Genomic DNA, 27,625 nt, shown 5'->3' with positions numbered 1-27,625 from the left:
ATACTTAGGCTCCTTACACGTACCTTCAGCCAAGTCCTCACTCAAGAAACGTGCATTCTTGACTGCCAGCCCCCTTCATTGGAATGCCCTCCCCACGGACATTCGCCTCGAAACATGTACTCGAACATTCAAAAAGAAACTCAAGACCTGGCTCTTTACAAAAGCCTACACTTAAAGGTCTAGCTCAGAACCACGTCCCAGAACTTGAATCATTCTCACTTTTATAATCATATCAAACAACTCCTAATTTATCCTTGGTCTCACAATTCCAAATCTACCTTATAAATGGCCTGTGACCGACGGCCCGCAAATGCGCAGTAGAGCACAGCTCTACTGCGCATGTGCGGGCAAGGACTTCGGTCAGAAAAAAAAAATGGTGGTGGGGCCGCAGGAGCGGGAGGAGAAGCAGCAGCGGCGGCGCCGCGCGCGGTGCCGCTACTTCTCCTCCCCAGATCTGCCGGCAGATCTCGGGGGGGGGGGGGGGGGGGGGGGTCACTGCCGCGCGGGAGTGACACACCCCCCCCCCCCCCCCCCGAGATCTGCCGGCAGGAGCGGGAGGAGTTAATGGAGCCGGGTGAGGGTTGCGGGAAGTCGCGCTTACGGCGCCGGGAGGAAATGGAGGTGGGTGTGGGCTGCGAGGAGTCGCGAGTACGGCGTCGGAAGGAAATGGAGGCGGGTGAAGGGAGGGACTGAGTGAGTGGGAGGGAGAGGGGGGACTGAGTGGGAGGGAGGGAGGGACTGAGTGAGAGGAGAGGGAGGGTGGAGAGGAGTGGGTGGGGGAGGGGGGTGGTGAAGAGTGAGGGAGAGGGGGGAGGGAGGGACTGAGTGAGAGGAGAGGGAGGGTGGAGAGGAGTGGGTGGGGGAGGGGGGTGGTGAAGAGTGAGGGGAGAGAGAATGAGGGGGAGGTGAGAGACAGAGGGATGTAGCCCGTTTTAACGGGCTTAACGGCTTGTCATTAAATATTTGAACATGCTACACCAATACCTTTTAATCCAGATGTAACCTCAGTTTTTGAAGTCTTCACTCCTTAAGAAATAACCGCCAGTTCTTATTTACTTAACCCTATTCTGTAGACGTAAATTTTTCATGAAGACTGTAATATGTAAGCATCGGTATTTATTATTATAAGAATTTGTATTTACTATTTATTTTATTATTTAGCTATTAACATTGTTCTGTTACCACTTGGAACTATTTCGCTCCTTTACCTCAAACTCCAAGTTCCTACTAAGTTAGCCATGTTATTTATACCCAATCGTTGGATGTAATTGTATATTTGTTTAATTGTTCAATCTGTTTGATGTAATTTTCTGATCCTTGTTCTGTGTAAACCGAAGTGGTATGCACTAGTGCATGAACTCCGGTATATAAAAGCCTTTAAATAAATAAATAAATAAATAAATAAATAAATTTAAAAATCTTGGCTAGAATCTTGGCAGCTAGGATGAATATGGTGCTCCCTGAGTTAGTACACCCTGACCAAGTGGGATTTGTCCCTGGTCAACTAGCTGCAGACAATGTACGTAGAATTATGGATTTAATTGAATATGTACAGAAATGTGATATCCCATCGGTCCTGTTGTCTTCAGACGCGGAGAAGGCGTTCGACCTAGTCCAATGGCCTTTTCTGTTTGCCACACTTAAAAGGATGGGATTTGGGCCCTACTTCATAAAATGGATCATGAAATTGTATGATCGACCATCTGCTAAAGTAAAAATTAATGGCAGTTATGGAGATGCTTTCCCCATAGGGAGGGGTACCCGACAAGGCTGCCCTCCATCCCCCCTTTTGTTTGCCATCTTTCTAGAGCCCTTTGCGTCCTGCATCCGGGCCACTAATGCAGTACAGGGAGTAGTGAGAGACCAATACCATTTTTAAATCTCACTGTTTGCTGACGACGTTATGCTTACCTTAACAGATCCATCTACCTCCGGAATTAACCTCTTTTAGTAGAGTATCAGGTCTGCGGGTAAATTATGACAAGTCAGAGGTCCTTAATATTAACCTGCCGCAGGACCAGGCAGCTGATATTGCGAGACACTTCCAATTTAAGTGGGCGCACAAGGCCTTGAAATATTTGGGTGTGCGGATTGGAAACAGGGCTAACCAGCTTCTTGCCCTTAATTATACTCCACTTATTCAGGCTATCCAGAGGGATATGGGAGGATGGGCTAGGGGAACATTTTCATGGTTGGGTCGTATAGCCATCATTAAGATGAATGTCTTACCCAAATTGCTATACTTTTTTACCACCATACCAATCTTCATTCCCACTACACTTTTGAAAAAATGGCAAAAACTCATCTTTGGTTTTATTTGGAGGAAGCGCCCGCCTAGAGTTAATAGGACTACTTTATATCTTCCAAAGGTACAGGGGGGATTGAGTGTACCGGACCTAGCCAAATATTATGGAGCAGCACAACTTAGAGCTCTAGTAATATTACATAAATGTACTGCAAGGCCATGTTGGGCGCTGTTTGAACAATCCTTTTTAGGACCCTTGCCCCTATCAGCTCTTCCCTGGCAACCTAGATCTACCTGGACAGGAATTGACTATGTGCCTTATGCCTTAGAGACCATTATGCAAGTCTGGTCACGATGGAAAATGGTTTTAACAGGTCCGGCAGGATTTACCCCAATGACCCATCTCTTTAGCAATGCACTTATGTCAATCCCATCCCAAGATGACCTGGTATCGCACTGGCAGAGGGTGGGAATTTGGTGTGTCAAGGATATGTTGCGACCAGACTCTATTATGACCAGGGAAGACATGCAGACTCGCTATCGCCTACCGCAGGTAGATTTCTTATTGCATGCTAGTATATACCATGCTATCACAAGAAAGGTTCGAGGGGGTGAATTGCGTCTAACCACGACGCTGTTTGAGATGCTATGTAAAAATGTCCAATATGTTAGAGGTATTATATCAAAAATTTATGCTCTATTAAGTGGTACAAGCACAAAGCAGTTCCGACAGCAAATGAAATGGACGGACGATTTTATGCAATAGCTCTGTGAAAAGGATTGGGACCTGATATTTAATGCGGCCTACAAGTGTTCCATTTCGGCGAATATACAGGAAAACTGTTACAAGCTACTATATAGATGGCATTACTCCCCAAGGCAGGTTCACAAATTTCTCCCAAGGCAATCTAATCAATGTTGGAGGGCGTGTGGAGTAGTTGGCACGTTTTATCACGTGGTGGCAATGTTCGCAGATTCAGACCTATTGGTCCTCGGTCCTGTCTTGGGCATCCACTATTCTTCAGTTGGACATCCAAGTGGAACCATGGCATGTATTGTTGAACCTACCTCTGGACACTGTAAATAAAGACAACCAGTGTTTTCTCCAACAACTTTTTATTGCTGTGAGATTAGTTTTGGCAATGCACTGGAAAGACAACAAGCCTCCCAGTTTGGCTATGATGCAACATAAACTTCATTTTATGTACCAAATGGCACGTTTAACAGCTACCCATCATGATCGTTTACCAGCTTTCCTCAAAATTTGGTCTCCCTATCAGACCTGGTTAGCAGCCCAGTAATGACCAAATAGGCTTATGTCTGGGTGTTTACCACTGTGGTGCAAAGATGTTCCTATGAGTTTACCTCTCTTATTATCTCCTCTATGTTACGTTTGTATCCTGATCCCGATCATTCTGACGCTATTTGTTATGTATACTACTCTGCTTTTGCTGTCAACAAGGGTTGGGGGGGGGGGACACATATTTTTAGGAATTATTGTCCATGGAAAAGTATATTAGGACAGACGGTTGCTTCTTGGTAAAGTTCTTTTCAGGAATGGTATGATGTCCGTAGTGTATTTTTCTGAGGAACATATGTCGTCTGTACATTATATTATGTTTCTGATTTCTTGTATTCGATGGATTTCATGGAATGTATGCATCCTGTTTGTTCTGATAATAAAAATGTTTAAATACAAAAAAAAAAAAAAAATCACTTGTTCATACCCTTAGGAAGACTCGGAGGTGCAATTACATTCTAGGTGCAGGGTACTCAGGAGAGCAGCGGCTGTGATGGAAGGCAACCCTGGACAGGTAGATGCAAGAGGTCTTTATAGCCGCCAAAGCAGATACCACATCCCACCCCAAAGCTGCCCTGCTGGGCGAGAACAACTTGGACGTCCCGACTGTGGACGTCCAAGTTGAGCACGTCCAACACTCCCAGTAGGGATTTGAGATTTGGGGTGGGATGTGGGATCTGCTTTGGGACCCCTATCTGGACCTGCTCAACCTCCCACATGGCGGCTAGATAGACCTCTCGCTGCTACCTGTTCTGGGCCCCCTTTCATCGCAGCTGCTGCCCTCCTGAGTACACTCCCCCTGGAATGTAATTGCCCCTCCGAGTCCTCCCTAAGGGTATGAAGAAGCGATTTATTTTTTTTAAATCGTAAAGACCGAAAGTAGCGAGAGGTCTATCTAGCCGCCATGTGGGAGGTTTAGCAGGTCTGATCGGGGTCCCAAAGCAGATCCCACCTTACACCCCAAATCTCAAACCCCAGGCTGAAATCGCCTGCATTAACTGGACTTGGGTGAGAACTGCAGATTCCCAGCAGAGAAAACAGACAGGTAATGTCCAACGCATCCCCATGGGTACAGTTTTGAAAAGATGGCCAACTTTTGAAAAAATATTGAAAGTCGCGAATGTCTTTAATTTAAAAAACAAAAATTTCTGAATCATTCTTTTCCATTAAAAAATAAATCGCTTCCTCGTACCCTTAGGAGGACTCGGAGGAGCAATTACATTCTAGGGGCAGTGTACTCAAGAGGGCAGCGGCTGTGATGGAAGGGAACCCAGGACAGGTTGACGCAAGAGGTCTTTGTAGCCGCCAAAGCAGATCCCACATCCCACCCCAAATTTCAAACAGGCTGAAAGCTGCCCTGCTGGGTGAGAACAACTTGGACGTCCCGACTCTGGACATCCCGATTGGACATCCCAATGTGGAACTTCCGATTTCCGCACATCCAGTCGTGACGTCCAAATTGAGCACGTCCAACTCTCCCAGAAGGGGTTTGAGATTTGGGGTGGGATGTGGGATCTGCTTTGGGACTCCTATCTGGACCTGCTCAACCTCCCACATGGCGGCTAGATAGACCTCTCGCTGATGCCTGTCCTGGGCCCCCTTTCATCACAGCTACTCCCTTCCTGAGTACACTCCCCCTGGAATGTAATTGCCCCTCCGAATCCTCCCTAAGAGTAGGAGGAAGCGATTGGGGTGTGGGATCTGCTTTGGGATGCCTATCTAGACCTGCTCAACCTCCCACACACACCCACACCCCCCAGTCACCTCCCTGCCCAGTCTCTGTCTCTCACACACACACCCCAGTCACCTCCCTGCCCAGTCTCTGTCTCTCACACACTCACCCCGGTCACCTCCCTGCCCAGTCTCTGTCTGTTATGAGAATCTGTGACACCTTCAGCAGTAGCTGAAGGTGTCAGCTACTGCTTACATGACCCGCTGGAGGCGCCAGCTATCTGGACTACACGACTGGCAGGAGGCGCCTGCATCCAGATCTTCTTCAATCCTACCTGCAATTCCGAAGACCGGCCTCGCCTACCGACGGTGGCCTAAACGGACATCGCCGGACCAAGGGTCCACACCTCTGAGCGTAACACTGTCTCTCATACACTCACCTACCTGCCCAGTCTCTGTCTCTCACACACTCGCCCCAGTCACCTCCTGCCCAGTCTCTGTCTCTCACACACACACACTTTGTTTAGAGCCCCAATGCTGTGTTCCCCTTTAATTTCGCAGTGGCAGATTTCCCAGTGCTGCCGCTGCCTTCTCAGCCGCACTGAACCAGCAAACATTTATTTTAGAAAAATATGCCACAGAACTCAAGCCTTTCTTCTGGCTGTTGGGATATCCCTAGGCTCCCACTGCCCCCCCCCCCCCCCCCCCCAATCTGCCTGCTTTTACGGCCGCTGGGAACTCCAACTGCCCCATTTGTAATCAGCATGGGGAGTGCCACTTTTACTTTAAACGCGGTTCTGCCGTGCTCATTGTTGGGGGGGTATAATCCACGGAGCAACCGGACTCTTTGTTCTTGCGACTCACTGCCGCTTTGGGGAATCCCTACTCTATTGCGGTTCCCGGTGGCTGGCCTCTTTTCTTTGTGGCTCGCCGCTGTGTTTAATCTCAGCACTTCCAGCCCGTGGCGGCCAGGGGCCTGGACAAGTGTTGCCAGGTTTTCATGAAAGAACAAGCACTTTTTTCCAAAAAAATAAGCCCAAAAAAAGCCTAAAACACGTGAGATTGCAACTTTTTAAATTTTTTATAACATTTAACGCCCTCACATACTCATTCTGCTTTCCCCACCCCCCTCCAAGCACATCTCTGGCCTCCACTCTCATATTCCCCCTCCCTAACCCTTCCAAGCACATCTCTGGCCCCCCACACACTGATTCCCCCTCTCCGAGCACACCTCTGGCCCTCCCATACTCATTCCCCTCTCCCCACCCCCCTCCAAGCACATCTCTGGCCTCCACTCTCATATTCCCCCTCCGTAACCCTTCCGAGCACATCTCTGGCCCCCCACACACTGATTCCCACCCTCAGAGCACATCTCTGGCCCCCACATACTCATTCCCCTCTCCCCACCCCCTCCAAGCACATCTCTGGCCTCCACTCTCATATTCCCCCTCCGTAACCCTTCCGAGCACATCTCTGGCCCCCCACACACTGATTCCCCCCCTCGAGCACATCTCTGGCCCTCACATACTCATTCCCTTCTCATTCCCCCCTCCTAACATACTAATTCCTCCCCTCCTGATCCCTGGCTGTAGCTGCACAGTCTGAAGATTACATTACTGTTGCTTGCTGCTGGCCTTCCTGTTCTAGGACTGCCCACAAAATGTGCTCGTGTGGTGTGCATCAACAAGGCTTGCAGCTGTGCTCTGATTGGGTTACTGCTGCAATATCGGGATAGGGTGCGCCTGCTATGGACAGGCTTCATCGCAGCAGCAGCAGCCAATCACTGTAACATGATTCTGAGCACACGTCCCGCCCAACAAGCGACTGGCAGAAAAAATAGTCCAATTAAAAGCAACCCGCGAATCGGAAAAAAAACCGCGAATGACTACAAAAAGAAACCCAATCTCGCGGTAAATAAGCGAGGTTGGCACTGCCAGTCCTCCCAGCCCCCTCCTAAACCACCCCATGGCTATGAGATGCCCCCCGTCTTCCTGCCCCACCGGCCAATCAGAGGCTTCCTCCTCCCACTGGTCGGAAGAACGGAGGAGGCTTCCCATTGGCCCGCGGGGGCAGGAAGAAGGTAAACGGAAGTATAACTGGGGCTGTGGGAGACGTGATGGACCCGCTGATGTTTGAAAACTCATCTTGTTCTACAGAGAATAAGAAATGCTGCGGTAAATATCTGGGCCTGAGAGGCTGTGTGCTGCCCGCCGGCCCTCTCCTCAGCCTACCTCACTCACTCGCTCAACTCCCCTTTCTCCCGTTACTCCTTATGTTCTCATGTTAATTGGGATCTGAACGATCTGATCTACCTGTCCCTTCTCTCACCCTGCAATCCAAAATGACTGAAATTCTTCACCTCCCACTGTGGTAACGATTAGCAGGCGCCGAGCCCTGTGGCCCTGCTGCCTCAGCTTCCTGCATGCATCTGCAGCAAACATCTCGTGCACCGCGGTAGTCTGAGCCGGGCGCTCTGGGCCCTTGCTTTCCCCTCCCTTTCCACCTAGTCCTAGACCCGGCACCTTGTCACATGGACCGGGGCTGGGTACTAGGGGGTGCCCCAACTCTCCCTTGGCCTCCACAACGAGGGCCACTTCTTTCGTTGGTGGTGGATGCAGGGGGGGGGGGCATTTGTGGCTACCTCTTGATTTGGGGGTGGGGGAGTCCAATTTACAACCCGGGGGACGGGACTGGCCAGAAGGGAGGGCGGTGTCATTCTGGATGGGAGTTGGGGAGGAGGAGGTGATGGTGACCATAGAAGATCGTTCCCTTAGGGTGTGCTCGTGCTGATATTTCTGTCCCTGAATCTCCTCTTTCCTGCTGGGAAAACCTCATTATCTGTTTGGAAGTTACTCAGCTTCTCAGGGTTCATGGGGAGTGACCCTGAGAAGCAGCTGTGGTTGGTGTAGCGTTCCTCACATTTCAGGGGTTGTGTTTTGGGGCCTTTTCTATAATGTTATGCAGCGGGCCTCCAGCTGCTGTCTCCCTGCTAGGGTTGGCAGGAAAACGTAGGAAACCACAGAAGTGTGTGTGTGTGTGTGTGTGTGCAACAAGGGGGGACGAGTAAAGGAAGCAGACCTCAAGAGGAAGGGAAAGAAACTTAGATGGGGGGATGAGCTTCACTTTCAGCTCAAGCTAATTAGGAAACTTTCTGTTCCTGCAAGTTCACCTATTGGTGAATTAAAGGGAGATGAAGGCAGAGAGAGCCGGTGCTGCAATTGATGGTGTGGGAGAAGTACAAAAGCAAGAAAAGGCTAAGCAGCCTAGAAAAAAAAAGAAAAAGGCAGGGGAGCTACGATAAAGAAGCACCGAGGGTTTATGGGGGCACAAGGCAGCTCAGTATGGGGGGCCAACAAAGCTCCAGTTAAAATGCCACAAGCAGACGACTCAGTCCTCTCGGATTCCCAGTGGCCTGAACCGAGAGCTGCCCGCCGACTGATGTCACTGGGGCCCCACCCCAATGGACTCGTGTGCCTTCCTGAGTGGTGGCAGCAGCTGGCAGGGTAACCACCACCTGAGCCGCTGCAGCCTGCAAGGGCTCTGCCTCGATTCCCTGGAGTGGGAGGCAGCACAGAGCAGCATGCGTCAGCATCCAGGAGCACATGGCCAGCACTGTGTGCTTGGGCCCCATCAAGCAGCTCTCTGACTGCTTCCCGTGCGGGCTGCCCGCCGCCTCGCTGTGCTCCAGTACGAGCCAGCTCTCAGTCAGCCCCTCCGATCCTGCCTGGGAGGAGTAGGAGGAGGACGTGGACAAACTGTTTGGGGTGTACGGAGCCGCTGCTGCCATGCGCGAGGAGAAGGCAGATGCAGACGGACAACTGCAGTGAGTGTGGCTGCAGACCCCTGCACTTTGTGCCTTTGCTCTGCCCTGCCCTGCTGTGCTCCTGACCCTTCCCTTCCTGCCACCACTTGCTCGCAGCCTGGCTCTTCTCTCCCGGGTTGCGGTGTGTTCAGGTATCCTCTCCACAACTCTCCAGATTGCTGCTTCCTCTTGTTCTCCGGCTTTACTTTCTGCCTTCTGTGATCGCCGCTTTGCGCCTTCGGCAATAAGTTAAAGCTAATCAGCCCATTTAGCAGCCACGACGCACAGGCGAATGGAGACGGGGTGGGGGTCGAGACCAGGTGCAGCAGATGGAGGGGCTGAGGAGAATCTGTCGTGAAGATCCAGTTTTTTTCTGCTAGTCCTAAATTTACAATAACACTGGGCCACTTCATCCGCAGTCCTATTAAATCTCTTTTCCAAAGTACGTTGGGATTTCAGTTCTGCATTTCTTGTCATTACTAAAAACCCCGAAGTTCTGCAGGAATAGGAGTTACATACCCCCAACACTGACTTCCTTTAGTGTTTTTTTTGGTTTTGTTTCCCTTTTCACCCACCAAAGGATGCCCAAGGCAGCTTGCAGCATTATTAGAATTCAGGTGCAATAAGTCCCATCCCCAGGGAGCTTACAGTCTGAGCTTCAGGGTCCTTTTAGAACATAAGAAATTGCCATGCTGAGTCAGACCAAGGGTCCATCAAGCCCAGCATCCTGTATCCAACAAAGGCCAAACCAGACTACAAGAACCTGGCAATTACCCAAACACTAAGAAGATCCCATGCTATTGATGCAATTAATAGCAGTGGCTATTCCGTAAGTAAACTTGATTAATAGCCATTAATGGACTTCTCCTCCAAGAACTTATCCAAACCTTTTTTGAACCCAGCTACACTAACTGCACTAACCACATCCTCTGGCAACAAATTCCAGAGCTTAGTTGAGTGTTAAGTGAAAAAGAATTTTCTCTGATTAGTCTTAAATGTGCTACTTGCTAACTTCATGGAATGCCCCCTAGTCCTTCTACTATCTGAAAGTGTAAATAACCGATTCACATCTACTCGTTCAAGACCTCTCATGATTTTTAAAGACCTCTATCATATCCCCTCTTAGCTCTCTTCTCCAAGCTGAACAGCCCTCACCTCGTCAGTATTTCCTCATAGGGAGCTGTTCCATCTACTTTAATTTTGGTTGCCCTTCTCCATTGCAACTATATCTTTTTTGAGATGCGGCGACCAGAATTGTACACAGTATCATGGGCGGATTGGCCTATTGGGGCTTCGGGCATGCCCTGGTGGGCCGGACAGGGAAGTCATGTGACACTGGCGGTGCTCGCAGGGGCCCCATGCCCATGGAAGCACTGCAATAAACACCCGGCCCACAGCAGTTTTGGTGGAGCAGGGAGCTTCCACCGAGGCTCTCTGATCATTTCTGGAATTTTTTTTTTGTTTGTTTTCTTTGCTTGTCCCGTGGCTGCAACCATGGTTCTAGAGGCCTATGCAGTGGCATAGCCAAGGGTGGGCCTGGGTGGATCCAGGCCTGGCATGACCAGGTGTGCATTCTGTGCATTTGCTCAGCCACGGAGCGGCACACCCGGTGGCAGGAGAGGCCGCGGGCTGGTTAGGCTCTGCCTGCGGCCCACGGCCTCTCCTGCTGGTGTAGGGTCCACCAATCTTCCTGTTTGGGGAGGGGGGAGAGAGCGGAAGCACCGCGCACAGCTTCCGCTTCCTCTCCCCCGAAGCGGGAAGATCGGTGGGCCGTACGGCTCGAAGATAGCAGGAGGCTGGCAGCAACAGGAGAGGCGCACCAATCTTCCTGCTTGGGGAGGGAGCGGAAGCTGTGCTAGGGCTTGAACGGGTGTATGTGTGGTGAGAATGGGAGCCTGGGTGTGTGTGTAGGTGAGAATGGGAGCTTGAATGGGTATGTGTGTGTGTGGGTTTAGAATGGGAGCTTGAATGTGTGTGTGTGTGGGTTTAGAATGGGAGCTTGAATGTGTGTGTGTGTGGATTTAGAATGGGAGCTTGAATGTGTGTGTGGGGGGGTTAGAATGGGAGCTTGAATGTGTGTGGATTTAGAATGGGAGCTTGAATGTGTGTGTGGGGGGATAGAATGGGAGCTTGAATGTGTGCGTGAGGAGGGTTTCGAATGGGAGCTTGAATGTGTGTGTGTGTGTGTGGGGGTTAGAATGGGAGCTTGAATGTGTGTGTGTGGGGGTTTCGAATGGGAGCTTGAATGTGTGTGTGTGTGTATGTGTGGGTTTAGAATGGGAGCCTGGGGTTGGTGGGGGGGGGGGGGGGGGTGAGAGAGTGAGAGCTTGAGTATGTGAGGGAGTCTGTGAGAGAAAGTGTGTGTTTGTGAGGAAGGGAAGAAGACAGTAGTAGAAGTAAGGCACTGAAAAGGAATTAATAAATGATCAACAAGGGAAAAATGGGAAAAAGAGACCAGGACCAACTGATTAGAAAAATACAAAGATCAGACAAAGGTAAAAAAAAAAAAAAAAATTACGGGAATTTAAGATGAAAGGATGCCCCAAGGGATAACACTCTCTGTCTCAAATTCAAAAACTGTTTCCGCCTCAGTTGGGTGTCTTTGGAAACGTCTGGAAATTCCCGTGTAAGTGTTTAATTACTTTTCAAAAAAATAAGTTTGTGTTTCTGGAACCACCTCATTTGGAATCTTTTCTTTTAGATAAAGGTGGTTAAGCATGGTAGCCTACCCTCCTAAAATGAGGGAATAACTGGTATATAATAGGCTTTCTCCTAGAATTTCATGTTAGATATGAAAATTTTCCTTTAAATTTTCTTCTTTGTAACTCCCCGTTAAGTGGGCTGGATATTGTTTTCGCATGATATTTTGGAGGCAATGTACTTATGTTTATGTTCTTGATGATGTGAATCAATATTTTCTTTTTTCTTTTTGCATTGTAAAATGATGAAGAAATCTCAATAAACTATAAAAAAAAAAAAATTATTTTGAAATATTAGCAATTGGAATATGCCGTCTTTGGGAATGTGCATTTCTTATATTTTTGTATTTTGCTCTTTCTTCAGTATTCTTCTGTTCACAGTCTAGTTTCTCAGGCTTTCTATTTTAGTTTTATTTGTGAGATTCTGTTTCTAATTTGTAGTCTCATTTCTATATTAGGTAAGTGTTGTTCTCTGTTTTGCCTGTGTGTGACTGAAGTGCAGTATTTCTGCTAGCGTGTAGTTTCTCTGTAGTAGTAGTCCAGCTTGTTCTGTTACTCCAGTAGGTGATGTATTAATGTTCTAGGGCCTGGTGTAGTATTTGCATTGCTGCTTTTTCGTAAGGTTGCTGTTATTTGAGTCCTGAGAGTCAGTGCTGTGATTGTATGGCAAGGTTCTAGATGCCTCTTTCTTTGCAGGAGTTTGTTACTTCACAAAATAGCAGTGGAAGGATATTTTTTGTTGAGGTGACACAAGAACTTGAATTTTTTTTTTTCATGTTGTAATGTGAATTGTCCTAGCTCTGCTCTGCACGTGTTCATGATTAATGCAGTTTTTCCTAGCTTGTAGCAGATGGACTCAGGACCAATGGGTATAGTGTACTCCTGTTAGCAGTTGGAGACGGATCAGATTTCAATCTGACGTCAGCTCCTAGTACATATACCCTTGCAGGAAGTGCAGCTCCTCAGTATTTTCCGTCTCCAAAACAGTTAGGGACTATCTGCACGCTCTATGAGCGTTAGAACAAAAATTCAAGGAGAAACCCAAATTTAAGAAGAAAAATTTACCTGACGACGAGCCCCGCTCTCCTGCGGTGATACCCTTGGGTCCCTCCCCCAGTTGAGATTCCCGAGGTGATTTCCGTGGTCCCTCTGAGGTGAGCCTCGGTCTGGTGGCCCAATCGCGGCAAGGACTTAGCCCCCGATTCCGGGCACGGCTGAGAGGCAGCGGGTGCATTCCTCGAGCACGGCGGTGAAGGTATTTGCCTTCTCCCCCCGCAGCCGGAAACCGCCCGGGATGAAACCGGGAAGCGCCGAAGACAAGGTAAGGTGGAAATCTTCTATGTAAATGGTCTCCGAGGATCAAAGAGGAGCACAGGCCGCCAATCGGAGCCATTGCTGCCGGGTTGATCCGCCCTAAGCAGGGCTAGGCCCCGGCTGTTCCCGAGGGTCTACCCATGTGGAGACCCTCCGAGGAGGTCGCCATATTGCCCGCATGCTAGCCTTCGCCTTCTTGGTCCTACTCGCTGCGCCGCTCGCCGTTTGACCCAAGCGCACAAATTGAGCTAAGCGCACAAGTCCCTTGCGCACATAATACCTCACGCGCATAAGTTGCGCGCACAGAACAAGGCGCATATCTGCGGCTAGGCGCACATCTCCACGCACATCTCAGGCGCATTGGAGCGCACAAAGCTCACGCGGCCACAGTCATGGCACCTCCAGAGTCAGGCATAAAAGCGCAAGGCCTCTGCCCAGCATGCCACATCAGAGCCGCACAGAGCGAGGAGGCTGATGCCCTGTGCGCACACTGTGTGGAGGCCCTGGGAGATCTAGGCCAGGGCTGTTCCCAGCCAGGGCCCAATGCTAGCTCCTCAGGGGGCACCCCGGACCTTGCAGGCCCCAGTGAGTCCACCCCGCAGTCGGGGACTTCCAGAGAACCGGCGCCCCTCAACTTAGACCCAGCTTCGATATCCTGGGTGGAGCTGTTCAAGGGGATTCACGCCTTTCTCAGGATGCAAACTGACCCCCGAGAGGTCCAGCCACATGTGCCTCTGGAGGACCCTCTTGCCCCAGGACCCTCGAAGCCTAGGCACAGGTCCACACCGTTCAGAAGTTGCGCCTACGGGGACATGGACCACTCTGAAGAGGAAGTTGAGTCCCTGGAAGAATATGATAGAGGTGTTTAAAATCATGAGAGGTCTAGAACGGGTAGATGTGAATCGGTTATTTACTCTTTCGGATAGTAGAAAGACTAGGGGGCACTCCATGAAGTTAGCTTGGGGTACATTTAAAACCATCTGCTACACGCTAGAAAATGGAGAAATTGCTCACCTAATAATTTCGTTTTCCTTAGTGTAGACAGTTGGACTCAGCATCCCCCCCACAGCTGCCCCAAAATCAGGAAATCTCGGGTGACAATACCCGAGAGAAAGACAAGCACGGGTAAGCTAGGTATTACCCCTAGTTCAAGGCACCCATAGTTGCCGGGTGTCGGCGTTTTTCGGTTGAGTGCACTGGTGGTCTCCAATTGAAAATCAGTTGAACCAGTCCTAGTTAACCAAGTTATTATAGCACACACATCTCCTCGAAAAGCAATTGTGAATACTGAAGAGCTAAGCTTCCTGCACGGGGGTATATGTAGGCTGACGTCAGCTTGAAATCTGACTCCGTCTCCCAACTGCTATCAGGAGTACACTATACCCATTGGTTCTGAGTCCATCTGTCTACACTAAGGAAAACAAAATTATCACGTAAGTAATTTCTCCATTTAATCCTACTGTTTCCTGTCTTATAACCAGTTTGTAATCCATGAAAGGACATCGCCTCCTCCCATGACTTTTATTTATTTTATTTAGTAATTTTCAACATTATAACACAGCATAAATAACCAATACACGGCAAGATCATTGTACAAGAACCTCTTCTCCCATCCCTCCCTACCCCCAACCCTCCCATCACCCCCCTCAGCAAGAACGAAAGTCTATCTCAGCTTAAGACCACAAAGTCAGCCGTGAGGACTCCTGATATGTGTACTTCGTACAGTCTGAAATAAGGTCTCTTGTGGTTTGTGGTAAGGAATCCCAGAATCTCTTCCAGATTGAATAGCAAGCTTTCCGTGATTCCAACGACGAGGAGCTGGCTGTCATATATTCATATTGCATCAATTGTAGTAGGCAACCATGCCATTGATTGCTCTTCGGTCCGTCATCTGTAATCCATGCAGCCATAACTGTCTGCAGGGCAATGAGTAATGCTTTACCCAGAAATAAGAGTCAAAAACCGTGAGGTCTGGCAGTGATTTCGGATATAGTCGCAGAAGACAAAGTTTCGGATCCATAGGAATGGTGATTTGTAATATCTTACTTAGACTTAACAAAACCGCTTTCCAAAACATGCCCAAGTGCTTACACTCCCATAAGCTATGCATATAAGGACCTCTGCTGCTTTGACATTTGAGACATAGATCTGAATCACATAATTTGGCTGCATATAAACGAGTTCTAGGTAGATACATACAATGCAGAATCTTAAATCCAGTTTCTCTCAGTGCTACATTTTCTGTTAGCTTATGGCAACTTTCCAAGATTACAACAATGTCAGAACAGGACACATACATATCAGCCTGATAGACCCATTTATTTTGAATATCTTGTAAGGCTAGTGGAATTGAGATCTCACGTATGGCCCTTGAGAATGAGGCACAGGAGTTCCTCTGTATTGTAGGAGAGATAAAGAATTCCCGCTTGCCACTCCACTCCGTCCCTAACGGTTTTGTTCCAAATCGATCATGTACGTAATGCCTTATCTGAAGATAGGCAAAGAAATCTTTCGATACTAGGCGATATTGATCCTGTAGATCTTTAAAACACTGCAATATCTCCGTACCCGGCTCATAGCATTGGAATACATTGGATAGTCCCACACTATGCCATTTCTGGAAAATCGGATTAGAAAAGCCTATCGGAAATTGGGGATTCCCTTGGAAAGTAAGTAACGGAGTGGCACATTGGCTAAGGTTCAATTTCTGTAGACATAAGTAGCGCCATGCCTGTCTGATATGATAATCCAATGGTTTCTATAAGTGACAGGAACCAGGGACTTTGGGATTTGCATGAGATTGACAGGATGGTATGGACTCAACCAGGTCCCTATGAATTCCTGAGGTGTAAACCTTCCCGTTCCGTCCATCCAGTCTTGAATATGTGTTAGGAGACAGGCCAGATTATATTCGCGCTATTTAAGGCAACTTAGTCCCCCCTGCCGTCTAGGCAGTTGTAAAGTTTTTAGGGCTAGTCTGGCTGTACGGTTCCCCCATATATATTTATGTACCAAATGATTGATTTTGGCAATCTCCTTCTTATTGAGCCAGAGGGGTACTTGCTGCAGGATGTACAGCCATCTAGGCAATTCCAGCATTTTGAGTAGAAAGATTTTCCCCAACAGTGATAATGGCAGCGCCCCCCAGAGTTTTAATTTCTTTTCCATATTTTGAAGGAGAGGATGGACATTCGCTTCATACAGTTTGGAAGAATCGCTGGTGAGTTGTAGTCCTAAATAACGCATTGCGCGTTCCACCCATCTTAGTGGGAAGGGACCCTCCCATTAATTTTCAAGCCCGCAAATGTTCCAAATTGGACCTGATGTTGGAGAACCCTCTCCAGGGATCTCTGGGGGGACAATAAAAATACAAGGACATCATCTGCGAAAGCGGAAACTTTTAAATTCTTGAGGGCCCCAGGTAAAACCTTGCACTAAGGGGTCTGACTCTATTTTGCGTAGTAACGGGTCAATGGACAAAATATATAGAAGCGGGGAAAGAGGGCAACCTTGCCGAGTACCTCTATATAAACGAAAATCCTCTGATATGTGGCCCTTGGCGAGGATCGCCGTTTGGGGATTCCGGTAAAGCACTGACATATTTCGCCCAATGTCCCCAGTAAACCCATATCGATTTAATACAGAGAATAGATATTCCCAGGAGACTCGATCGAAAGCTTTTTCGGAATCAAATCCCACTACCATCGCTTCCTTATCTTGCTTCCGACATTCTTCCATTGCTATAATTAATTTGGTGAGATTGGTGCTGATAGCCCGTCCCTTGACAAAGCCAACTTGGTTTTGAGTTATAATCGTGGGGAATACCGAGCTCAGTCTATATATTGCATATATTTTAGCTTCAAAATTCAGCAACGATATCAGCCGATAAGCTGGGGAAGCTAAATCTTTCCCTGGTTTTTCTAAAACCGTTATATACGCCTTTGTGACCCCCACCGGAAACTGGCCTCTTCGTTGTGCTTCATGATAGAATTTTAAGAGGTCCCCGGTTGCCTGATGTAATAAACATTTAAAATATTCAGCGCTAAGACCGTCAGGTCCAGGAACCTTATTTAATTTGCTCCCTTTGATCGCCTCGATAAGCTCTTGCATCTGAAGAGGCTTATTTAAGGCTGCCAGTTGGGACTCCGTAATCTGAGGGATACGCAGACCTGCGAAAAATTTGTCTTCATGAACCTTTCCACCCACCCTGTCCTCCTTATATAATCGTTCATAGAGCAAAATTCAGCACAAATCTCCGCCCCTGATTGCAATATTTTCCCGTTTGTCCCGTAATTTGTCAATTATAGTTTTTCCCCTGCAGCCCTTACTATATTGGCCAGTAGGCACCCAGGTTTATTCCCAAACCGGTACAAATTATGTGCCCTCTTACGGAGCATCCGCTGTGCTCTTTCATGAAGCAGGGAATTAAGCAGTTGGAGGATTGTCTTATACTCGGCAGTGCATGGTTCGGAGAAATGTATCCTTGAAGGATACTAATGAAACAGGAGAGTTAGGGCATCCCAACAGAGAGGTTCCATTAAATGCAAACATAGTTCATATACCTATATGTAAAAAATCACCAAAGCTAATGATTTCCGAATTATCCCAAACAACTGAAAAGCAGGTTGTTAAAACAAGCAAAAAACACACTTTGAAATGTCTGTATGCCAATGCCAGAAGTCTAAGTAGTAAGATTTATTTTATTTTATTTCAAAATTCTTCTATACCGTCGTTAAGTTAGGTAACCATCACAACAGTTTACATGGAGGTACGATAAAGTAAAATAAGATTGGTATAGATTTACAAGTTAACCATGTGCCATCAAAGTACGGTAACATTTTCGTAATAATAAACTATGTGTATAAATTAAACCTATATGTATTTTAAGAAATATTGATTTGAATTTTAATGTAATGATATATTTTAAGGTTAAAAACAACTTATTTGCTTGGTGCGACCTTTTCACTCAGCTGTATTTCTCCTTCTCTTTGTCTATACAAAAAGCTTGTTTATAAAGCCATGTTTTCAAGTTGGTTCTGAATAATTTAAAATCTCTCTGTCGTCTCAACTCGAGTGGCATGGTGTTCCATAGCACAGGACCAGCCAGTGACAGTGCTCTTTCTCTCACCTGAGTAAGGCGTGCTGATTTAACAGAGGGTATGGTTAGTAGAGCCTTATTGGTGGATCTCAGGTTTCTGTTTGGGACGTGTACACGTAATGCTGTATTGAGCCAGTCAGCTTTCTCATCGTGAATTAGTTTGTGGATTATACATAATGCTTTGTATTGAATTCTTTGTTCAATTGGAAGCCAGTGTAGTTTGGCCAGTGTTCCTGTAATGTGGTCACTTCTTTTTTTGCCAGTCAAAATTCTAGCAGCGGAATTTTGCAATATTTGCAGTGGTCTAATTGTTGATTGTGGTAGCCCTAGTAGCAAAGAATTGCAATAGTCTGTACATGCGAATATCATTGCTTGTAGAACTGTGCGAAAATTGTTTATCGTTAGCAGGGGTTTTAGTCTTCTCAGTGTCATCAGTTTACCGTATCCTTCTTTTAATTTCTGAGAGATGTGCTGTTTCATGTTTAATTCAGGGTCAATTATTACTCCCTGATTCCGTACTTTTATTGCTAATTCCACAGCTTGATTATTTTTGGTTATGATTGTGGGTTGTATAGGATGTATCTTTTTGCGTTCAAGGTGTAGGAATTCAGTTTTGTCAATGTTTATGACCAGTTCCATTTGATTTAGTAGCTATTTGATTATTTCCAGGTACATATTGGCTAGTTTCATTGTTTCCTCAATAGTGTTTACAATGGGTAACAGTAGTTGTATATCATCTGCATATATGTAATGTATGATTCCAAGTCCTGCTAGTAGATGACATATTGGTAGTAAGTAAATATTAAAGAGTGTTGCGGACAAGGCTGATCCCTGTGGGACACCTGTTAGCAGTGAGACTTTGTCTGAAAGTGTGTAATTGATTTGGACTTGAAAATATCTGTTGTTTAAGTAAGATTCAAACCAGTTTATTGTTTTGTTAGTGAGTCCTATTTCTTTCAGTCTGTTGTTTAGTATTTTGTGATTTACCGTGTTGAATGCTGCGGAGAGATCTAGTAGAACCAGGATGTAGTGTGGTCCTGTGTCAAAGCCTCTTAATATAGTATCTGATAGAGCTAATAATAAGGTCTCTGTACTGTAGTGTTTGCGGAATCCTTGTTGTGCTGGGTATAATATGTTATTATCTTCAAGGTGGTTTGACATTTGTTTTTGTACTGTTTTTTCAATTAATTTTGCTATTAGGGGTAGGTTGGATACTGGTCTATAGTTGTTGAGATTTAGTGGGTTGCTGTTCTTTTTCTTAATGATTGGTTTGATTATGGCACCCTTCAAGTTATCAGGCATTATTCCTTCATCAAGTGAGAGGTTGATGATTTTGGTTAGCGTTGGGGCTACCGTGGTGGCTAGTTTTTTTAGTTCTATGATGGGTATGGTGTCTATTACATGTGTAGCAGGGTTCATTTGACTTATCATTTTCTCAACTTCGGTGTGTGATATTTCTTCAAATTCTGACCAGTTGTTTATGTCCCTAATGGGCATCTGAATCTTTTGTTTTGTTGTGTTGGGGAATTTTTTTCTTAAGTTCTCAATTTTTTCTTTAAAGAATTGGGCGACTTCGTTGCATTGGTTCTCTTGTAGGGTTAGTTTGTTATTTGTGCTGTCACTGGTTAGGTTTTTCACTATGTTAAATAGTGTTCTGGCATTGTTTGCAAATTTTTCTATTTTTGTACTGTAATTTTTTTTTTTGGTGTCTAGAATAGTTTTTTTGTAGTAGGCTAGTTGCTTCCTGTATATTGTTAGATTCTCAGTTGTTTTATTATTTTGCCACTCTTTTTCTTTCTTTCTAAGGATCTGATTTGTTTTTTTTATTTGTTCATTATACCATGGATTATTTTGTTTTGGTTCTTTAATGTAGGCCATTTTTAGAGGGTTTATTTCATTTGCTAAAGTAGTGGTTCTGTTTATCCAGTCGGTAGTTGCGTTGTGACTATTTGTAGAGTTTATGTTCGTTAGTTCTTTGTTTAAATTGTCTTTAAGAATATCTGTGTTGAATGGTGGGCGGTATGTGAATTTGGTTGGTTCCGTGTTTTGTTCCTTTATTGGTCCTATGTGTTTGATCTTGGAATTAATGAGGAAATGATCTGACCATGGGATTTGTGTGTATTCAGTTTTTATGTTTTCAAGGAGGGTATTGTTAATGAAGGTTAAATCTAACGAGTGGCCCGCTTTGTGTGTTGGTTTATCAGTGATAAGTTTGAAACCTAATGCTGTCATTATGTCAATTAGTGTTTGGCAGGTATTTGATAGTGGGTGGACATCCATGTGTAGATTAAAGTCGCCGAGTATTATGGTGGGTTTAGAAGGTTTAAGATGGGTTGTAAAGAATTCAATTAGTGGGGAGACGTTTAGTTCGAGGAGGCTGGGTGGGCAGTAGACCAGGCATATTTGAAAATTGTTAGTGTCAAAGAGGGCAATTTCATGATTTGCTGGTGGTGTTATCGAGAGTAATTTAGTTTTAAATATTTTTTCAATGATTAGTATTAAACCGCCCCCTCTTTTGTTTATTCTTGGGATTGAAAAAACTTCGTAGTTTTTGTTTGGTAGCTGATTCTTTAAAACTGTGTCTGATTTTTTTAGCCATGATTCTGTTATTGCTATGAAATTAGGTTTTGTGTCATATAGAAGGTCTGTGATAATGGGAAATTTTTTTGATACTGATTGTGCATTAACTAATAAAAAAGAAATCATTAGTAGGCCTTTTAATTTGGCATTTTTGATACATTTTACTGGAATTAGGTTATTTGTAGTCAGCTTGCTATTTTCTATTTTAATTTGTTGGTTTATGTTATGTAGTCTCTGTGTGTTATGTGCATATTTACCGTTTCCTGTGCATACTTGGATGTTGAAGAAGGAGTTTGTGGTCGCTGGTATGGTCATATTGCTTGGTAAGCGGTGGTCTTTGTCCATTGATACTCTCACGGGGAGTACGAGGGGCTGTACGAAGGGGCTTACAAAGGGGCCTGCCCCTTTGGTGCGCCCCTTCGGCGTGCGCCGCTGGCGCGCGGCGCCTCCTGGCTTCCTGGTCTGCTTTTATCCTCGGGGGTCCCTCAGTGATGTCAACCGCGTCACCGAGGGGGAGGAGCACGGCCCGGAAGTCGGGGAGGGTTCGGGAGCACTTGAGACCTGTGGAGAGAGAGAAAAGAACTGGGAGACAAAAGAAAAGTGAAACGCAGTGAGATAAATGCCTCGGGTGGTTCAGCAGGCAAGATGGGAAAGTTAGAGTGTATAGCAGCAAATGATGAGATTGACATAACTGGCATCACAGAGACTTGGTGGAAGGAGGATAGCCAATGGGACAGTGCTATATCAGGGTACAAATTATATCGCAATGATAGGGAGGATCAACTTGGTGGGGGTGTGGCACTTTATGTCCGGGAGGGTATAGAGTCCAACAGGATAAACATCATACAAGAGACTAAATGCTCAGTAGAATCTATATGGGTAGAAATCCCATGTGTGTTGGGTAAGAGTATAGTGATAGGAGTATACTACCGTCCACCTGGACAAAATGGTCAGACAGATGATGAAATGCTAAGAGAAATCAGGGACGCAAACCAATTTGGCAGTGCAATAATAATGAGAGATTTCAATTACCTCAATATTGACTGGGTAAATGTAACATCAGGACTTGCTAGAGACATAAAGTTCCTGGATGTAATAAATGATTGCTTCATGGAGCAATTGGTTCAGGAACCAAAAAGAGAGGGAGCTATTTTCGATTTAATTCTTAGTGGAACGCAAGATTTGGTGAGAGAAGTAACGGTGGTGGGGCCACTAGGCAACAGTGATCATAACATGATCAAATTTAAACTAATAACTGGAAGGGGGACAATAAGTAAATCTGCAGCTCTAACACTAAATTTTAAAAAGGGAAACTTTGATAAAATGAGAAAAATAGTTAGAAAAAAACTGAAAGGTGCAGCTGCAAAGGTTAAAAGTGTGCAAAAGGCATGGACATTGTTTAAAAATACAATCCTAGAGGCGCAGTCCATATGTATTCCGCTCATTAAGAAAGGTGGAAGGAAGGCAAAACGATTACCGTCATGGTTAAAAGGTGAGGTGAAAGAGGTTATTTTAGCCAAAAAACATCCTTCAAAAATTGGAAGAAGGATCCATCTGAAGAAAATAGGATAAAACATAAGCATTGTCAAGCTAAGTGTAAAACATTGATAAGACAGGCGAAGAGAGAATTTGAAATGAAATTGGCCATAGAGGCAAAAACTCATAATAAAAACTTTTTAAAATATATCCAAAGCAAGAAACCTGTGAGGGAGTTGGTTGGACCATTAGATGACAGAGGGGTTAAAGGGGCTCTTAGGGAAGATAAGGCCATTGCAGAAAGACTAAATGAATTCTTTGCATTCGTGTTTACTAATGAGGATGTTAGGGAGATACCAGTTCCGGAGATGGTTTTCAGGGGTGATGAGTCAGACGAACTTTTTGAAATCACTGTGAACCTGGAAGATGTAGTAGGCCAGATTGACAAACTAAAGAGTGGCAAGTCACCTGGACCGGATGGTATGCATCCTAGGGTTCTGAAGGAACTAAAAAATGAAATTTCTGATCTATTAGTTAAAATTTGTAACTTATCATTAAAATCATCCATTGTACCCGAAGACTGGAGGGCGGCCAAAGTAACCCCAATATTTAAAAAAGGCTCCAGGGGTGATCCGGGTAATTATAGACCAGTGAGCCTGACTTCAGTGCCGGGAAAAATAGTGGAAACTATTCTCAAGAACAAAATTGTAAAGCATATAGAAAGACATGATTTAATGGAACATAGTCAACATGGATTTACCCAAGGGAAGTCTTGCCTAACAAATCTGCTTCATTTTTTTGAAGGGTTAATAAACATGTGGATAAAGGGGAACCGGTAGATGTAGTGTATTTGGATTTTCAGAAGGCGTTTGACAAAGTCCCTCATGAGAGGCTTCTACGAAAACTAAAAGTCATGGGATAGGAGGCGATGTCCTTTCGTGGATTACAAGATGGTTAAAAGACAGGAAACAGAGAGTAGGATTAAATGGTCAATTTTCTCAGTGGAAAAGGGTAAACAGTGGAGTACCTCAGGGATCTGTACTTGGACTGGTGCTTTTCAATATATATATAAATGATCTGGAAAGGAATACGACGAGTGAGGTTATCAAATTTGCGGATGATACAAAATTATTTAGGGTAGTTAAGACACAAGCGGATTGTGATACATTACAGGAGGACCTTGCAAGCCTGGAAGATTGGGCATCCAAATGGCAGATGAAATTTAATGTGGACAAGTGCAAGGTGTTGCATATAGGGAAAAATAACCCTTGCTGTAGTTACACGATGTTAGGTTCCATATTAGGAGCTACCACCCAGGAAAAAGATCTAGGCATCATAGTGGATAATACTTTAAAATCGTTGGCTCAGTGTGCTGCAGCAGTCAAAAAAGCAAACAGAATGTTAGGAATTATTAGGAAGGGAATGGTTAATAAAACGGAAAATGTCATAATGCCTCTATATCGCTCCATGGTGAGACCGCACCTTGAATACTGTGTACAATTCTGGTCGCGGCATCTCAAAAAAGATATAGTTGTGATGGAGAAGGTACAGAGAAGGGCTACCAAAATGATAATGGGGATGGAACAGCTCCCTTATGAGGAAAGGCTGAAGAGGTTAGGGCTGTTCAGCTTGGAGAAGAGACCGCTGAGGGGGGATATGATAGAGGTCTTTAAGATCATGAGAGGTCTGACGGCTGAGGGGGGATATGATAGAGGTCTTTAAGATCATGAGAGGTCTGACGGCTGAGGGGGGATATGATAGAGGTCTTTAAGGTCATGAGAGGTCTTGAATGAGTAGATGTGACTCGGTTGTTTACACTTTCGAATAATAGAAGGACTAGGGGGCATTCTATGAAGTTAGCATGTAGCACGTTTAAGACTAATCGGAGAAAATTCTTTTTCACTCAACGCACAATAAAGCTCTGGAATTTGTTGCCAGAGGATGTGGTTAGTGCAGTTAGTGTAGCTGGGTTCAAAAAAGGTTTGGATAAGTTCTTGGAGGAGAAGTCCATTAACGGCTATTAATCAAGTTTACTTAGGGAATAGCCACTGCTATTAATTGCATCAGTAGCATGGGTTCTTCTTAGTGTTTGGGTAATTGCCAGGTTCTTGTGGCCTGGTTTTGGCCTCTGTTGGAAACAGGATGCTGGGCTTGATGGACCCTTGGTCTGACCCAGGATGGCAATTTCTTATGTTCTTATGTGTGAGAGAAAAGAGAGAGTTTGTGCATCCTCAGTCCCACACCCCACTAATCAATGACAGTTTCAAGGTGAATATAAATGAAAATTCCAGGTATTTCTTGGAGGATTTTTAAAGTTCTTATGGGTTTTAATGATCGGGTGTTTGGGATATTTTACTGATTTTGGGGAAATTATATGAGATTTTCATTACTGAATATTCTATTCATCAGCTGTTTTAAAATATTCATTTTATTAGTCTGGTTCTACTAATTTGATGTGTTTTATGAGAAATGTAATGTTTGATTTTCCATTGTTGCAGTGCATACGCTCTGACTTCTGGTTTCCAGTTCACAATTTGTATGCACATTTCTAGTTCTGCTTTCTAGTTTTTTATTCTGTATTTCTTGAGGTTCTGACTGTGTGACTGAGGCGAGGTAGTCTGCTAGCGTGCATGCTGGGATCCACAGCAGCCTGGCTTGTTCTGTTTCCCTAACAGGAGGTGTATTGGTGTTTTAGGGCCTGTGTAATATTTGCAGTGTTGCCTTTTTATAGGATGAGGCGCCTCCCAAATTTTTCGGAGAAAGATGTGCGCCTCCTGGCAAAGCTAATGAAAGAGGATGAGAGGCACCTCTTTATTCGCCCTGGGTGCATGCGCAATCAGGCTACGACAGATGCTGCCTGGCAGGCGCTCAGCGTGAGATTCAACGCCCAAGCAAGCTACCCCAGGGACGTGAGTATGGCTGAGGCCTCGAATTGTACGATGGGTGGCCCAGCATTAAATAAATGTTTGCATTTTTTATTTTTCTCTTCTCCCTGTGTATGGGGGAAGCCTCCCTTGGTAGCTGGAATTGTAGGATGGGTGGGAGGTGCAGGCCCAGCATTAAATACTGTAGTGAATATAGATTGGGCCTTCAAACCGCGTGGCCCGGCCCTGATCGCGCCCCCATGACCAGCGCCACCCAATCGGAACTCAGCCACCGACCGACGGAATATCCTGGAGACAGAGGGTAAGCCCTTTAAATCTGGGCGCTCACCTGCGGCGAACCCTTCTCGTGTCCGGCTGTCCCCGACTTAGGCTCACGTGATTGGCGCACTCCCATCAGGGAAAGAGCCTGCCCGACCTGGCGCCGAAGGTCCTGGAGGCTCTAAAACGCCGATTGGCCTTCAAACTGCGTGGCCCGGCCCTGACCATGCCCCCACGACCAGTGCCACCCAATCAGAACTCAGCCACCGACCGACGGCATATCCTGGAGACAGAGGGTAAGCCCTTTAAATCTGGGCGCTCACCTGCAGCACCACACGCCGGGCGCACAAAGGAGAGTGACCTAAGGGGCATGCCCCTTACTGCGCCTCTTTGTGCGATCCTTCTGTGAATTACGAACAATACAAGCGTCTTAGAATCTCATCGACAACGTACACATGTGATCCACAAGTGGCTCAAGCTTTAAAATTCCAGCAGCGTCCCCTTAAGAAGGAACAAGGATTCATACCTCCTCCCACTCTACACTAACAACCTGCGACGGACTCCTCACATTTGAAACTGGGAACACAACCGGAACTGAGACAGATCTGCACTTGGCAACTCATCACAGACCACTGATTCCTAAAGACCACACACAGTGGAACCCTTGGACCTAAAAAATCCGCCCTCAAAAATCACTACTCTCCAAAAGGCTATTATACCCACTGACCTCAATTCTCCCTTTACCACCAAGTCCCATCGGAACACCCACTGTCCGCTTCTATCCCCTCCTCCTTTTGTTCCTATCCTCTTCCCCGTGAATCTTAATTTCAACTGTCCCTATCACACTCCCTTTTCGAAGCCTACAGATAATGATAGCACCTGATTTTCTCAGTATGAACCCACTCCCCATCCCCACCCTTAAACATATCAACACCACATACAAATTAACAAGACACTTACAACATACCCAGCACCACAGACCACTTATCCCCATAATGGCAACACCCCTAACACAACTTATCGGAATTGTGACCTTTACCATTTTCCTTCTTAATGCACAATCGATTTTAAAAAAAGACCTCCCTACTACATGACATCCTCACAGACCAAAGCCCTGACATATGTGCTATCACAGAGTCTTGGCTAAAGGATACAGACACAGTATTAGTAAACCAACTCCCCTCCGACACATACAACATTTTCTCTTTCCCAAGACACAAAAAAAGGAGGTGGAATCCTCCTTGCGGCCAGAAAGAAATTCAACCTTATGCTACAAGCCATTCCTCCCCCACACAAACTCAAAATAGGTCTTTTTAAATCTCCCTCCCTCCAAATATGCCTAATTTATGCACCCCCAGGCATTCTGGAAAACAACCCTTCCCCTCTTAACTGAATACATTTCCAAACATCTTAATATATCTACCCCAGCCATCATTCTTGGAAATTTGAATCTCCACGTCGACCGCTGCCCCCCTCCTGCGAAGCAATATTGGCCTACATGAATGCTCTAGGCTTCAAACAAGCCCTTTATTTGTGGGATTGTCAATAATCCCACACATAAGGCAGGGCACACGCTGGACCTTTTCACCAACTCACTCATACAAACTGACACACCCTTGCCAAACTTGATTACTGCAACTCCACTCTTCTAGGCCTTCCAAAAAACTCAATACAACCGCTACAGATGCTACAAAACTCGCATACTCACCCACATGCACCGTCACAACCACATTACTCCTGTCCTCAAGTTCCTACGCTGGCTACCTGTCGCATCCAGGATAATTTATAAATCACTCACTCTCATACATAAATCCATACACAACCAAAATATGCAATGGTTCTCTGAGCAATTCATTTTCCGTAAGCCAAACAGACCAACCAGAACACAACACCAGGCAAAACTCCAGACTCCTTCACCCAAACTTACTAAACATGTATCCACCAGAGAACGATCATTTATCATTGCAGGAACAACTCTTTGGAATAACATGCCAATTAATCTACGCCAGGAACAATGCCCCAAGAAATTTAAACAAAACCTCAAACCCTGGCTTTTCAAACAAGCATACTCCTGACCTTCTCTTAACTTGACCTTACTCTAGTCATCTTCCCTTGACCACTACCATTCTAGCCCTCCCCCCTCTAAGACTTCTTCCCTGCTTTGCAGTACCCTGCGCTCTCCCCCCTCGCTTCATGAACATAATGGACTGTTCCATATGTACCATAATCATGCCCCCATACTCTGATGCCAATTAATTATGAAGTTAATTAATTATGAAGTGTTAAATTTATTAAGT

General features: G+C 45.7%; 1 protein-coding gene across 4 annotated transcripts in view; it reads left to right on the top strand.

Moving 5' to 3' along the window:
* Positions 1–7,137: 7,137 nt before the first annotated feature.
* LOC115075728 (cilia- and flagella-associated protein 251-like) overlaps positions 7,138–27,625 on the top strand; it is a 55,193-nt gene continuing 34,705 nt past the window's right edge. For 2 of the 4 annotated variants that reach the window (XM_029576417.1, XM_029576416.1), the window contains exons 1-2: positions 7,138–7,390; positions 24,917–25,094. In XM_029576417.1, coding sequence (XP_029432277.1) covers positions 7,383–7,390; positions 24,917–25,094 — 186 coding nt within the window. In that variant the 5' untranslated portion in view covers positions 7,138–7,382. The remainder of the gene's footprint in view (positions 7,391–24,916; positions 25,095–27,625) is intronic. The other 2 variants (XM_029576418.1, XM_029576415.1) reach the window with 2 other exon arrangements.

This window comes from Rhinatrema bivittatum, chromosome 14, assembly GCF_901001135.1.
Source record: "Rhinatrema bivittatum chromosome 14, aRhiBiv1.1, whole genome shotgun sequence".
NCBI lineage: Eukaryota > Metazoa > Chordata > Amphibia > Gymnophiona > Rhinatrematidae > Rhinatrema > Rhinatrema bivittatum.
The sequence above is the reverse complement of the archived record's forward strand: the minus strand, read 5'-3'. Positions and strand labels throughout refer to the sequence as shown.